At 42.8% G+C, this 16,009-nt stretch overlaps 1 protein-coding gene across 7 annotated transcripts in view; it reads left to right on the plus strand.

The window, feature by feature from the left end:
• LOC116996559 (sodium channel protein type 5 subunit alpha-like) overlaps positions 1–16,009 on the plus strand; it is a 207,716-nt gene that overhangs the window by 136,103 nt on the left and 55,604 nt on the right. For all 7 annotated transcript variants that reach the window (XM_033060354.2, XM_033060362.2, XM_033060372.2 and 4 more), the window contains one exon: positions 3,538–4,002. In XM_033060354.2, the coding sequence (XP_032916245.1) occupies positions 3,538–4,002 (465 nt within the window). The remainder of the gene's footprint in view (positions 1–3,537; positions 4,003–16,009) is intronic.

The raw sequence follows: 16,009 nt of genomic DNA on the forward strand, positions 1-16,009 counted from the left end.
TGGGGATAAGTAAACATAAAGTGCTTATTCAGCAGTTCATTCTGTTGGAATGCCCAGCAATGCAGCTCTGAGGTTACCTGCTCATAAAGGAAGCAGGGAATTATATTTGAGATTTATTTTTGGCTAAAAGCATGAAGTGCAAATAACTCTTTGTGCAAAATGTCACCTGCTTTTCTGGGAAGCAAGTAAGATTGCTTTAATAATCCATGGTAAATAACAACACTAAGGATGCTACCACCTGTTACATGTGCCTGCATCTAGATGTCCTAGATGTCTAGATACACCTGTCTAGGTGTATCTAGACAAACATGTCTAATGCATATGTGTACCTTGATGTCTGAAATTAATACAGAAAAGTGAAACAAGGCATTTCAAACCTTTTGTGAACAGCAGAGTTAATGAAGTACAGGGTGAAATTCAGCTTCAGATAAGGAAATTCCTGTGCATACATGGAGATATTCATGTATGGAGATGTCTGAGCTACATCCTGCAGAGGTCTTGGGCTTGACTCAGTTTTGCCTGAGGACCACTGGGGGTACTGCAAGGTGTCCATCCTGGCCTCCAGCTGGACACAGCTCTCCCATAAGTGTGTCCTTCTGGGCAATTGCCTGAGGATGGCTTGGGCATGGAATTGTCACTTGGCACTAGGAGTATTGGTAGATGCTTATAGCCCTGGCATGGTCACCATGGTCAGTCTCTATTGTCCACAGGATGAATTTCTGATTGAAATGGGGCTAAGATGCACCATTAGACCCTCAGGGTTTGGTGTCTGAGGCTGGAGGCAGCTGCCATCCTTGGTGAGTGATTCAACCCCCTAAATTTGGCCAGTCTGTCTCCTCCTGCAACACACTGGAGTGCCCTGGCTGGATGGCAGCTGGGGTTCTGGGAGGACACAGACCTCCTGTGGGCCTGGTGCAGGTATTTCAGATACCCTCCAACATCAGCAGACACCTCTCTTAAGGGAATTGAATTGTACTGATAGAATCCAGAAGATTTTTATTCTGGATTCCTTTATCCCCTCCCTTCCTCCAGCTGCTTCCTCTTACATACACACATGCTTATTTACAGAATACTTGGAGCAATGTGGTTTGCTCTGAGACCTCATCCTGCTGTCAAACTGGGCTGAAAATGGCTAAAGGGGATCTCCTTCCCTGTTGGGCTCTCACCTTCTTGGCTGCAAATCCACTGCTCTGGTTTCAGAGAGCATCACTTGCAATACCTGTGAGTGGGGTGTGAAAGGAAAGATTGATTTTTCAGCCACCACAGCCCCACACAAGCTGCCAGTGTGGGGGACCAGCTAAGGAACAATTAGCTTTAATCTCACTTTGCTTTGGAGCAGGGCAGTGCTCAGGGCAGTGATGGTTTATTCAGTGGTTCATCATGGATGGAGGCATCTGCTGTGCTACCAACTGCAGTGATTGCAAAGGGTACTTTACAAAACAGCACTAACAGGGCACTTCAAACACAGCGTCATCAGAGTGATTAGGACCAGGTTTTCAGAATTCTACCCCATATGTTCTGAATATTTGAAATAACAGAGAACAGGGTAAGGGGATGATGGCAAATGATTGTGGCTCTTTGGTAAATCCCAGTTAAACAGAACCATTTTTTATGCTGTTTAAGTTGATCTAGCAGGTGTTATCAACTTACAGTGCTATCAGAAAGAGAGAAGTCAGGGGGCTTACAGGTATTTCTGGTAGCATTAAGAGATCACAGAGAAAATACCTGCACAAAGTCCATTTTATTGCTGTAAATGGCAGGAGTGCTGCAGCACTGATCCCTCCTTGGCAGTACCCAGAGCTGGCACCCACCCACCTGGTACAGGCAGCAGTTGAATTGATACCAGGCAATTTGGGATTGGATTGTTTTGGGGTAAATATATTTTAGCTGATATTAGTTTGAGTCACCTTTGCCCTGTTCCTGTCATCCCAAGCATCCACCTCCAGTGTGAACTTTTTGCCCTGATAAATCCAGCACAAAAGCTGTAATTTATTTCTTCTCAGACCATGAGCAGATGTAATGTTCAATATATTGAACAACTGGTGATCAGCCTGTGAGATATATTACTGGGGATGACCTTTGAGAAGAAGCTGGTTTTAATTATTGGATATAATGGTGTTTAATTGGGACAGGGGTGTAATGAGAGGTTTAAACCATCAAATATGTCACTTAAATGCTTAGTTGTGTCCAATCTTGTCACTCACTGACAGCAAAATTAGAGAGTTCTGAAGTGGCAAGAACAAGAGGAGGTAACTCACAATCTCAAGTTCAGTTTGGATATTTTCATAGACCTGTGAAACTCTTCAAAAAGCTTTTTTCCTGATTAGTAACAGCACTTTTTTTGCCTGCTTCAGGAGTGAGTCCTGCTCAGATTTGACCACAGTAATCTGGTTGTGATGGCTTGTTTTAGCCTGGAGGGAGAAGTTTTTGAAGCTATATGACCTCTGAGGTGTTTATTCACAGTCACAATAGATTTTCCTCATGGCCCAGAGGATATTTAAAACAAGACTCTCTGTGAAAATGCATAGAAATGTTTAGAAATGTTTCCAAATGTACAATTTGGTTGAAGTGCCTTGCCTATGTACATCATTGTCATAGAATCATAGAAGAATTTGGGTTGGAAAGGACCTTTAAAGGGCACCTAGTCCAAACCTCTGCAGTGAGCAGGGATATTTTTAACTAGATTGGGTTGTTCAGAGCCCCATCCAGCCTGGCTTTGAATATTTCCAGTGATGGGAAGCTGTACCTCAGCCTAAATCTAGTCTGAGACTCCCCTCTTTTAGTTTAAAGGTGTTTCCTCTTGTCATATTACAACAATCCTATCAAAAAGTTGTCCCCATCTTTCTTATAGACCCTGGTTAAGCACTGAAAGGCCACAGTAAGGTCTTCCCAGAGTTTTTGGGTTTGGTTTTTTTTTTGTTTGCTTGGTTTGTTTTTTAAAATTTTGTTTCTGAGCTTTACATTTTATTTTCCATGTTTTGGGGTGTTGGGGGTGGGGAGGGGAGAAGGGATTATCATAGTCTCTTATTGTCCATGCTAAACTTCTGCACCTGAGGTCAGTGTGTGAGAATGCCTGCAGACTCCTTTTCCTGCCAGAACCAGCTGCAATTAGAGGGTTTCCATGGTGGGGTTACAGTGCCACAGATTGTCTCTGTTGGATACAAATAGACACACTACATTTCAGAGGGCTAATATCCTATTTATTACAACAACTGGCTGCCTTTTATACCCTCTACAAAGTTTACACCTTGTTCATTGGTTACAATAGATCAACATAACATTCATTGGTGTAAAACCATCCACACCTCTAAACTTTTCTAAAAATACTTTTCCCAGCTGCAGATTCTCTTTCCTGCTTATCTCCTTCTTCCCTTCTTGGTCTCCAGGCCAACAGCCTTGATAGAACACCTTTCAGAAACAACCCTTATTCATTATTCAGCAGTAAGCCTCTCCGCAACAGAAGAGATGAAACCAAGACTTTCCTGTTTCCAAGACCAAACGCTTAAAGCCCACCAATTTCCTTTTTCCTCATTTCAGGTGCTCAACCTGTTCCTTGCCTTGCTGCTGAGCTCCTTCAGCGCCGACAACCTCTCGGCGCCGGACGAGGACGGGGAGATGAACAACCTGCAGCTCGCCTTCGCCCGCATCAACAGGGGCCTGCAGTACGCCAAAAAAGCCGCCTGGAGCTTCTGCTGCAACGTCCTGAGGCACCCCAAGACCACGGCTGAGAAGAAGGCCATGATGAAACTCGCTGCCCAGAACCCAGCCCTCAACAACTGCGTGAACAGCCACGCCACCGCCGAGCTCGGCAAGGACATGGAGAACCACAAGGAGAACCACGCTGAGGATGGAGGGAATAAAAATGGAGAGAAACACCCAGCAATTACAGATGATGATTTTATGACCAATCCTGACCTGTCCATTTGTGTTCCTATTGCTGTGGGAGAGTCGGATATCGAGGAGGAGGATGAGGAGCAGAGCACCTTTACGGAAATGGAGCAGGTAGGCAATTAAAATGTTACTTTCAGCTTATTAAGGTGTTCTTTGTTCCCACCCCTGGTCTGGATCCATGGCTAGTGATGCAAATGTCCTATGGCCTAAACCTGCCTTTGATATGCTGCTAACTTCAGAAGAAGTTATAGGCACATATCCAAGAGCAAAATTCAGTTTCCAACAAGAGGAATTTCCTTTTTTTGTATTCTTTGCACTTGTCTAGATTAATTCTTCTAACCAGACCAATTAAATCCTTTCTCACACAGCAGACTGGTTCTTTTCCCTTTCAGCTGATTCATGGGAATGCTATAGAACAAATCTTAGGTTAGTGGAGGATTTTTCTCAAAATGGGCACTGTCTTGGTTTAATTTGTGCAACAAGAATTGACAGCCAAAGTAATTCTCTTTAAAATACAATAAGACAGAGGATGATATGACAAGGCACCAGAGAAAGAGAGAAGATGTGTTATCATTTGTATTCTGACAAGAGAAACAGTTATTCATCTGCTCTTTGGTGTGACATGGCAGATTTTCTCTTTTTTCTCCAGAGCACACAATAGTAAAGGCTGAAAAATTCTGTGCAGTTCGAAGTGTTGTGTGAAATGAAGAAGAAACATCTTCAGGGGAATACTTTTCTTTCTCTCCTTCTCCTCCTCTCCTTTTTTTACCAGCTTTATCTCTTGGCTCCACACACCATATCTAGGTAATATTTTCCAGACCCTCCAGCCTTGATCCAGCACCTTCTGATGCTGGCTGAACCCAACAGAGTTCAGCAGGCACTGGACCAAAGCTCCTGCTTCAGATCCAGCTGCCAGGAGGGATCCTTGATCCCATGGTTGAGGGGAAGAAAGCTGGAAAGCAAAATAGTTGTTAGAGAAGGAAGGACTGTCGTAAAAAAGCTCCAAGGAAAGATTCTATGTCAGGAGTTGGGCACAAATCAGCTCTAAAAGTTAATTTCTGCTGCTGTGTTGTGGAAATCTCTTCAGTGTTGGTGCATCACCAAAAACGATCACAATGATCATCTCAGTGGGGAGTGCAACTGCAAGAGGTCAAAAAACTTAATCACCAAGCTCCACTGTCCAAATGGAAACCTAGGTAACAAAAAGACAAATCTGCAATTTTTGGTAAACGCTTTTAGGGTGGGGTTTTTGTGTCTGTTTAGGGACTATTTTATTGAAATTATCTGTGGATCAGTGGGTAGTATGAATAATATCTATTTTTCTCTTTGAAGTCCTTCTCTGTTTCCCAGCAGTATTTGAACCAACAAGCAGAGAACGTTTGAAAAGGGAAATAGGAATGCAGTAGATGAAGAAGACAATTGGAAAAAAAGAAGTAAACTTCATTAATTGAGATAAAAAAAGTTTAATAGGAAAAAAAAGAAAGATATAATAATAATAGTGGAACTAGAATATGCAAAACAAGTGATGCTCAAGGCATTTGCTCACCACTTGTTGATTGATGCCCAGGCAGATCACAAGCAGTGGCTCCTGGCCAACTTTCCCCCAGTTTATATACTGAGAATTTATTCTCATTCTCAATCCAAAACACAGCCCTGTACCAGCTACTGTCAAGAAAAGTCTTAATGTGTTTTTAAAAGCATAGAAATGCAGATTTCTGTTTAGCTGCACTATGTGCTGGTGTGTAAATTAGTGGAAGAAACAGGTTACCACTGTTTTATTCTGTAAATGTGAAATTAGAGCTTTAGTAAGGTCTATTAGAGTCATGAGAGAAAGAGCTGATGCAGAAAAACAGGCATTTCACTGAAACAATATTATGAATAAAAGTTGATTTGGAAATATTAAGAAAACTCCTAATAGTTTTGATAATATTTAAACATCATCACATGTAATAAGAACATTGGGGATTCAGAGTGAAACAAAATTGGGGGAAACAAAACCCAGTAGGAGAAGCAAACCAAGATACTGCTTTCCCACTGTATCTTTTAATGAAATTCTCAACAAACATTAGAGGAACATTGTCACATTACCACGAGATATTTGGATTGCAGTGAAATAATGTGGTTCACTGCTGGCATGTGCATTAAACAGCAGGCACAGAGTTGAGAAATGAATTAATTAGCTTTGTCACTAGTGCTTTCCAGGCTTGGACAAGCAGCTGCTGCAGGTCACTGCTGTTCCCCTGTGCAGAGCCCTGATCAATGGTTTGCAGTTTTTATCTGCAGGTCTGAGGGGTCTGCTGCTGAAAAGGTCCAAACAAGAAGTAAGTTCATATATCCAGAAAGCAATTTTAACAAATTCCTAAAGGGGAAAATGTGTGGGTACAAGGCCATTCAACTCAAAAACTCAAAATATGTTGGCATAATAAATAAATAAAAATAGGAAGAAGCTTAACAGCAGAAATGATAATTGTGTGATGAGCTCTGCATTTGCTTTTCTGCAAAACCCTAATAAATTTGCACAGCTGTAAATATCTCCAAAAGGAGCAGAGCCTTGAGAAAGCAGATGCCAACAAATTCAAAGATCTGTCATTTTTACTGGTGCCCATTCCAAAGATGTACAATCTCTGGACTCAGAAAAAGTCTCTTGTTCAACATGTGAGTTACTGCAGAAGAAATTATTGTATCTGAAGGCTGATATGAGATCCCAGTTCCCTGGATATTGAGTTTTGGGGCTGACCCTTTTACCAAGGACATCCCTGTGGGACTGTGGGGAATAAATTTCCTCACTCACTGCCAGAAGCTTTAATCCTGTAAGCCCCAGCTCCATGGGTGTCCTTACCTCCTCCCCTCCAGGATGTCCAGGATAACCAGATTAGAGCTCCCAAAGGAAGAACAGCATGAACAAGAGCAAAATTTACATGATTGCACTGAGAGGGCACAATTAGGGTGAAGTATCATTTTGTGCAGAGGGCATCACACAGAAACCAAACAAGAAGTACCAAGGGTATGCTAAACATTCAAATCTATTCCAACTTTCCCCTAATTACAATCCATATTTTTACATATTTCAATATTTTAGTATGTACAAAGGGAATGTGTATGTACATTTACTTCTCAGGAAGTAAATTTAAAGTTGCTGGCTGACCTGAACTGAGCAGCCCTTTGGCAGCATTGCCAGAATGTATCTTCTCCCTCCTGCATGTGGATTTTGGTGTAAGAGCATGTTAGACAAGGTCACAGGAGATGCATAAAAAGGGATAATGGGGATGAATGCCTCTTGCAGTGCACAGCTAGTAAACCTAAACAAATCTTACACACCCTTTACACATTCTCTGTCAGCTGAAGATCCCAGACCAGTGCTTCCATCAGTCTGATTTGTCCAGTCTGAAAGTGAGAGGCTAAAGGGATGCTGGTCTCAGGCAGAACCTGAGTTATTAATAAATAAAGTTCTTGATCCCAGTAGGCTGTTTGATGGGGAAGAACCATCTCAGCTTACAGCTCCTGTAGCAATGCCAGACTCTTCCCAGAAAGTCACAAAACTACTCTAAAATAACCCATTGTGGCTATGAGAAATGGCCCCAGAGCATTGGACATGGCAGCTTGAAATTTCAGATGATGAGAAAACCTTCTGTGACTGCACATTTTCCTGTGAGTAATAGAAATGTCTAAGTTTAAATTTCAGCTGCCATTTCTATTATCAAAGCTTGTGCTGGCAGCAGCCGCCTTCCTGAAAGCCACCAATTTGTGGCACTGCCATTGAGAGGGTTTGGAAGGAGTGAGCCCACTGATGGCTCCCAAATCTCCTTTGATTACTGAGATCCAAGTGAGATGCTCTGCCAGCTCGGAGAGCCAGGGGACAAGTACCTGTAGCCCACACATCCCACAGTGAAAGGATCCAAAAGAAAAGCAGAACAATGAAAGTCAGCACAGGTGCAAGAAACAAGGAGTGAGGCTGAGAAAGAACCGCCTTGAGCTGAATTAATTTGTCACTGCTGTGTGAAATGTGTGTTGCTGCTGGTCACTGCAGCATTTTAGTTTGTGTCTTTATCTAATTCCTTCTCCTTGACCTGTTCATAGTGCTGGGGAAGTCTCTCCCTCTCAGGCCACAGGATTTCTTAAGGATTTAATTATTTTAACATCATTATGAGAAAAAGAATAACTATCTTTCAATTTTTTTTTCCCTCTGACATGTAAAATATGGGTTTTCCCAGCAGGAAAACAGCTCCCAAAAGCTCAGCAGCAGCCACGGTAATTTACTGGCTGCATCTTCTCAAGGTTCGTTTGGGTTCCCATTTTGGCTTCCTAGATGATTAAAATGAGGAAGTTACCACCTTGAGCCTCCACAGAGTGTCTTGTAATTGCTTTATGACCATCTTTTCATATGTGGCACCACCTTTCAGTCCCCTGAAGAAGTAAGAAATAGATTATGGGGACAGAAAGGTGATGGGACAATTAAGTGGATACAGTCCAGTCCAACTAATGCAATGGATTCTACAACAACTTACCTGCAATTTAGCTTCAGTGAGAGTTTCAGACATCAGAGTGGTTGGTACCATTTACATTAGATATCTAAGTGCAAAGCTTTTATCTGCAAAAATTTCTGCTTTAATTTTGCTTCCCTTTCAAGTGGCCCACAGCTGTAGCCCAGAAGAGTGTGTGCCTTTTTCACAGTGGTATTACTTTTTGGTTCAGAGCAATCCTGTGATAAATGGACTGAAAGGAGGTGCCAGATGAGAAATGCTGGGTGTCCTAAATCAGCCCCCAAAGTACAACATCCTGCACTCACAGTTAACTCTATCTTGTGGCTATTACCACAGTCTCCATGAGGTTCAGGTTTTTGGGCTCACTGTCTGGATCCTTTTGTTCATCCAGGAGTTCCTACAGGCAGGAAATTTTAATAGTACCACCCAAAGAAACAGCTCTGCATTTAAGTCAGTCCAGCAGGGTTGTTACATCTTTCTGCCCTTCCTTAAATTGAGTTACTACATGTGTTGCCTTACTCAAACTCTTGTTTATGGCCACCCAGCATGCCACTGAGGAGAAAGCCCATGCTGCAGTGGCTAGTGGCTCTGTGGCTCGTGGCCACATCTCACACTCAGCCCCTCTGCAGTGACAGACCCTGGCCTGGACGCCAATTTTCCGCAGAGATCACACCTTAGTGCCTTCACTTGCAGCGCTGTGCTGAGCCAGCAGCACTTGCCTGCTTGTCTCCAGAAGATGCCATTATTGATTTGTTCCAATGGAGTGGCTAATTGGGTCATCCAGAAAGTGCTGCCTGCTGCTGGGACCCAGCACTGCCGAGCCCAGCCTGCTCTGCAGGCACGCACGCCCCAGCACCGAGAATTTCTGTGCTCCCTGCCCTGCTCCCAGCTCCCCCCCCACAGCCAGTCTGTGCCATCCCAAAGAGATCTGGCCCATTCTCCTGCCTCAGGCTCAGCCCTGGCTCCAGGAATGCTGCAGAGAGGTGCTGCTGTGTCTCCTGGGGCTCACCTTTCCCTGTCCTGGCAGGGAATATTGCCTGCAGGACTGTGTTTCTCACTGCCTCTCAGGCTCTCCCAGTTTCCCACCTGCACAGCTCCACTTCTCAGTGGGATTTTCCTAGACTGTTCTGGGCACAGCAGCAGCTCTGCTGTCATTTTTGGGATGTCTGGATCTGGGTCTGCACAGAGGACCCAAGGGCTGGTCATTACCTGGATTTTGCACACTGGATGAGTGTTCTTTGCTCCAGAGCACACTTTGCTCTCTCAATCATACTTTTTTTTTTTTGTCCTCAATTAACAGTTCTGCCCCGTTGAACACCTTGGTCTGGACTTTACCAAACACATTTCCCAGGGAAAACAGATTTCCAGCTGTAGATGAATAAGAGTAACTGCCTCTGTACACATCAAAGATAGAGCTGGCTGCCCCTCAGTCTCTATTCCATGGGTGCAGTCTCTATATTGCCCTGAACTGGATCAAAACCCCAAGTTTTTATTCTCTTCTAGAATTCTAGAATTACTAACTCATTTCATTTAACAAAGTGAATCTGTTTCTGATGGCTTTTCTTCTCAGTTTCTACCAGTAAGAGATCTGTAATTTTGAGGTCAGAGAGGACCATTAAAATATGATGGTTTTACTTTCTTGTAGCACTGAATCAAGGACTAATTTCTGCAGAGAGCTTGTAAGTTTATTTTAGCTATGATACATCATTTGTAAGATAGGAAAAAAAAAAGAAAGAATGAAATTTCTCAGGTAACAGAAAGTTCACCATCTGCATGCGGACCCACATCTGTTTCCTTTGTATACAGCAGGAATTTTATTGTACAATTCCTGCTCATTACAAACCTGCTTCTAAACCTGAAGGGATTCTGTAAAAGTCAATGGAATTATTCCAGGCTGATGTAATTGTAGCTGAAATTATTGATAATTACTATAATAATGCCAGTGCCCAAAGATTTTGTTATAACATTGTTTGTGACAATATCTTATGCTCCTAATAATTCTAACACCTATAAATCAGAGATATCATGAAACCATGTGTTTATTTGGCAGTGTACATTAATTTCAGCCTTTTACTGCAGGAAATATACTTTGCTGACAGGAACCCTAATGCCCTTTTCAAACAGTATTTATATTCTGTCTGTTTGCAGTTCCAGTCTGTGGGACACGTTCTCTCTGAGTGTAACTGGATAAAATACCACTGATTCCTGTTGATGACTCCCCAGTTCTCACTGGGAGGAGAGTGAGCCCACTTGTGTACATGCAAGCTGCACACAGTAAATCTCACAGCATCCTTCTTGTCACCTTTATTTGGGCCAATATTTTTCTGATCATTAAGTAAGATAGCAGGGGGGTTTCATTGTTATTCTGCACATAGTTTGCCTGGATTTATCACTTTTTAAGCCGTATGTTCTGCTTTGTGTTTCATGGAAACTGCATAGAACTCAATTATTAGCTAATTATTTTTGGCAATAAAAGAGAACATTTCTGGGGTTATTGTCTTCAGAAGAATAGCAGAAAAAGAAACAGGACTGTAAATCCCAGCAGCAGATTTAAAGCACCTATATCCTGATCTTGGCTTCTACATGTAGCAAGAGGCTTGTGTTTATTTTGGGGCAGAATCTCCCGTGTCAGATCTCTGCTGACGTGACCAGAGCAGCCACACCACAAACAGAAGTTTTAGGGTGCTTATTCATTTCTCTGTGTTAGGGAAATATATTTGTCCACAGCATAACGCCTAAGGTGCAGGAAACACAGGGAGCTGATGGAGGAGAGAAGGAAAGGAGGGGGGAAAAGCCAGGCTGGCGTTGCAAGAGCCGAAATCAGGCGCAGCAGAGTTGACAACACGCGTTTGGACAAGTGCCCGGACCCGCGCTGCACGTCACTCACAGCTTGCTGGATGCCATTTCCCAGTATCCACATCCCTCCCTGCAGCTAAAGGCTGACCAGAAATGAGCAATTTCTCACTGTTTCTCCCTTTGGTAATAAAAATGCCCACACTTAGCATTTTGGACAAAAAGAGCAGCAACCAGTTCCCCAGCAGTTCCTGTGCCGTGTGAGGCAGTGTGTGCATGTGTTGGAGGGGTGGAACTGCTCCCATTAATTATACTCCAAAATAACACTTCAAATAATGATTATTTTGTTGTTGTTGCCTGTAATAATATGAAACTTTCTTAATGATCAAAATATTACCATCTTAATTGGGTGAAAGGTTCTGGGTTATTTCAGGCACTCGCACTGACTGCACTCCAAGGCAAATTTCCAAAATTTAAACTTCCATCAGAGAAGCCCATTAGTTTGAGTTTTTCACATTATACTGTGGAGAGATACCAATTACCAAAAGAAACATAAAGTAGATTGTGATTAAACTTCAAAATGCAATTTAGCAGAAGGTATTAGCTTGAACTCTGAACAATGAACACTTATGAAACGCTTTCACTGCCTATTTAAGCCTATTGAATTGATAACAGGATAAATTAACTTTGGCAGCCCATCTTTTTGCCAAGTTCTCCCTCTCAGACAAGTTTTAAGAGTCAACCCTTGGAATAATGAATTTCTGTTTTATTATGGTCAGTGTGGTAAAAGATCTAGGGCCAGGAAGGCAGAAGCCATTAGAAAAAAAAAAAAACATGCCTTGCTCCTCTGCAGCCAGAGTTCAAAGCTTTAAAATATTCTGGATTAATCCAAGAAGGAACACTGCTGAACTGCTGTTTCTGAGGGATGATGTTTTGCAAAGCATCCAGCACTCATGAAGAGACCAGCAGTTAGTGGCTGTGATGAGGTTTGTCTGGTAAAGCTTTAGTTCACCTTTACTCAAAACAGAAGAAAATACCAGGTCAGGCTGGTTCCAGGGGGGTTTTTGCTGGTAACATTCTCTGCTAAGCAGCCGTGGTTTCTGGCCAGCCCTAGACTTGGACATCCTGAATTGTAATGGCCAAATTCTGTTAATTTTATCCAACTAAGTACTCACAGGGGCCTTATTTTTCTAGAGCAGGTAGCGGAGTTTTCTTACAAATACTCGGTGACTTTTGGGGAGAAATGTGTTTCTGAGGTCAAACAGGAGGATAAGATCTATGTTTAACTTCAGACTTCCCTGCCCTTAACTCTGGCAGGTGACAGCACACAAGGAAAATCACCTGGGATCTACAGACCTCCAGGCTGGGGGCATCATCTATCCAGGGGCTGGGCAACAAACCCTGCTCTTTCTGAACTCACAGAATATTGTGTTTAGTCTGTTTTGTCCACATGGCTGTTATGCACGTGATAGTGATTTGGATTTTTATAAATATGGTTCCTATAAAGGCTGAGTCATCAAGAAAATGAAAAAAAAATGCATAAAGATATACAGAGCAAATATGACCAGCACCTTCTAATTCTCATGTTTTACCACTCCCTTTGCACCATTTTGTTTCTGGCTTTTGCATAGATGGATGTCAAGAGAAGTGACAGGGAGGGGTGAATAAATGCTGTAAAACATAACAAAATCAGTGTTCTGAGCTGTGATGTCTGGCTGCTCCTTCTGAAGTGGAATGCTGGACCAAGTGGCATAGGATGGAGAGGGGGCATCACCAGTCTCAAATAATCAGGTGAAGACTTTCCTGGCTTTGTGCCCTTTATTTGCAGGTCTTGAATGACACATGTGTGTGTCAGACTTAAGGTAGGGCTTGACACACTTTACATTAGCATTGCAAATGTTGTAGTCTCCCAATAAAATGCTCTTGTAAATGAACACAGTGTAGCACAAGTCCTTTCTATGTCTCAGCTATAATCCTAGTGCTGTGGTGTGGTTGCTCCAGGTTTTCCTGTGATTTCCCATTAAACTGAGTAGTGGCAGCTCTGCATTACAGATTCAATTTTTCAAAGCAGGTTAGAGAGATTCTTAAATGTGCACATTTAAAACTGACAGATGCACTGCAGCCCTCTTTTATTCCTAGCAGAATAAGTGATACTAATCTTCCCCTTCTCATATTAAGGAAGTAGGGGAATTTTCCTGATATATTTGATGATCTTTCTTCATGCAGAAAGATAAATCCACTGATTTTGTTGGTGCTACAAGGATTTACATTTATTTGTGAAAGAGAGGAACCAGGATCATAAATGATCTGTTCTGGTAATAAGAACCAACGATTCATTTCTCTGGTTTGTTATTTATTTCTCTCCTGTTTCAGCTCAGATTTTTCAGGGCTTTTCAGAAAGACTGAATTCAGCATATCTGAGAGTTGTCAGCTCTGCAGACTGCAGTCTCCTGTTTACTTTACACACCAAACAAGTGCCATCAAGGCAGAAATGCAAGCTCCCCGTCTTTCAGCAGCTCTGCAATCTGCTTGCTGCTCCACTTATGTAGAGGTAGTATATAAACAGTTCAGTTTTCACCATCATTTACTTGTTGGCTTCTTTGCAGAGGAAGGCTGCCAGTTACTAGATGCAAACTGTTGCTGAGAAAGGGTGCCAATTGCTACCAGGCACGGCAATTTTGTGAGATCCATAGTTGTCTGCAAGGAGGAACACAAACATCAACAATCACTTTTCAGAGTAAACAGCCCTCTTGTAGCAATGCCTGCCACACTGCTGAACTGAGTTTGCTACACATGAAAAGTTCTGCAGGCTCCCATTATGGTATCCAAAATTTGGGTGTAGGGAACTTTGTAGGTTAAGATATGTTGTCATCTGTTAAAGGAGCTGGATTTCTTGAGGAGACTCAATGTCATAGCTCATTAATGAATGGATAAAGCTGAGTTTCTTCTGTTGTCAGCATCCTGCTGATGGGCAGCATGCCATGGTAAAGGAGGATCCCACTGGCATGGCCCAGTGTGTGCAGGCAGGTGTGTGGGGGACCAGGACAAGCCTCCACTCCTCAGTCTGTACCTGGAAATGTCCTGCTCAGCTCATTCCTGGAATGGGACTGCAGAGCTCAGACACCCCTGAATTCCTATCAGTGTCTCAATAGTGGTCTTCACAGAGGCAGCTGGATGCATGATTATAGTGGGGAGCAGAGAACATCCATGGGATCAAAGCTTCCCATTGCATTGTGACTGAGTAAAAGGCAGTTTGAATTTGCACTGACTCACCAGAGAAAGGGAAAACCCTTATTCTTCTCATAAAATAGTAAAATAATTAACTTCATCCATCCACATAATTTTTGCTCGCTGGCTCTGCAGTGACAATGGCAAGGGAGGAGGGTCCCAGAGTGAGTTCCCATTTCTTTCCTCCCCACCTGCTTGGGACAGGAAGCTTCCTGCTATCAAAGGATTTGCACATCAATCTCACAACAACCACAGCCAGGGAATCAGGGAACAAATGTCACAAGTTAGGGTCATGATCTAGGGAGTGAGGGAAGCATCAGAAGAACCCATTTGAGCAGATCACCATCCTGGGATCCTCTTTCTAAATTTGTTTGCACAGAATGGAAAAAATGATATTTCCATGGGGAAGGAATAAAGTGAATCCATGCTGATGACAGGTATTTGCCTTGTTTTGCCAGCAGCAAGTCCTCTTTCCAGAGGAGAGGCATTTGCACTAATCCCTGTTTGAGCCTGGAACAATTAGCCAATCTGAGCTTTTCAGAGACACAACGCAGCGTGGAGCCTTTGCATTTATTTGTGTCAGCAAACAAGTATGTGAGTCCGTGCACCAGCACTCTTGAGATGTCACCCAGATTATGCTCTGTTTCCAATCTGGTAGCTGTTTTCCTGGTGCTGTGACTGGCCTGCAGCATGGGAGGGGACAGCACTGTCCACCCTCCTCCCTGTGCTAACCCTGCCGTGTGTTGGAAGATCTCCTCTTTTTAGGGCCCATGTCAGAGCAGAGGTGAGCAAATTTTGGTTTATGCTGAGGTCAGTCCTGGGCTCCCAATCCTCCCCTTGCATGCACAAAGTTTTAGTGCCATTTAATGCTTTTACTTTACATATAAAGAAAGCAACTGAATTGATAAATATTAACATAATGTGTATTGCCTTGGCAACGCGGCACTTTGTACAAAAATTAAAAATAAATTATGTAAACCACCCACGATGGGAAGCTGTACAGGAGATAGACCTGCTGCCATTGCTGCCAGAAGAACAAATCATCTGGAATCAGGACAAAAGCAAACAGCCCAAAGTTGAACAACATAAACCAAAGGCGGCTTTCCCCAGACAGGTCTCTGCTGATTTTCAGGGCTGTGGGCTGGAAGTGAGACTGTCTCATCTCAAGAGAATGGTTCACCTGGGCTGTCACTGGTTGCTTACAAAAACTCAGTTGATTCCCTAACACTCCTTTTGGAATCAGTCTACACAACCAGATTCTTTGGGACAGTCTATTTCTCTTACTCGTTTTGTCCCAGTTTATAAATTTAGAGGACACGTCTGAAAGCACACACTGATGAAACAAATCATTGTCCAAGCACATGTGCATGATGCCCCCATTGAATTAATTAATGTTAGCTCATTGGATATTTGGTACAAGTGTGATTTCTGGGAAGAAGCCAGGTCCACATTTCCTGGAGTTTAGTCTAGGAAAGCATTGCTTAGTCCTGGTACAACACAGAGGCATTAGGGAATAGAAAATTGGTGTAAATTTGGCATTTCACTCTAATTTAACACAATAATTTGCTTTACAATCAGAATATTCCTCAGCTGAGTCAAATGTCCTCTTACAGTGC

This window comes from Catharus ustulatus, chromosome 1 (genome assembly GCF_009819885.2).
Source record: "Catharus ustulatus isolate bCatUst1 chromosome 1, bCatUst1.pri.v2, whole genome shotgun sequence".
In the NCBI taxonomy this organism is placed as follows: domain Eukaryota; kingdom Metazoa; phylum Chordata; class Aves; order Passeriformes; family Turdidae; genus Catharus; species Catharus ustulatus.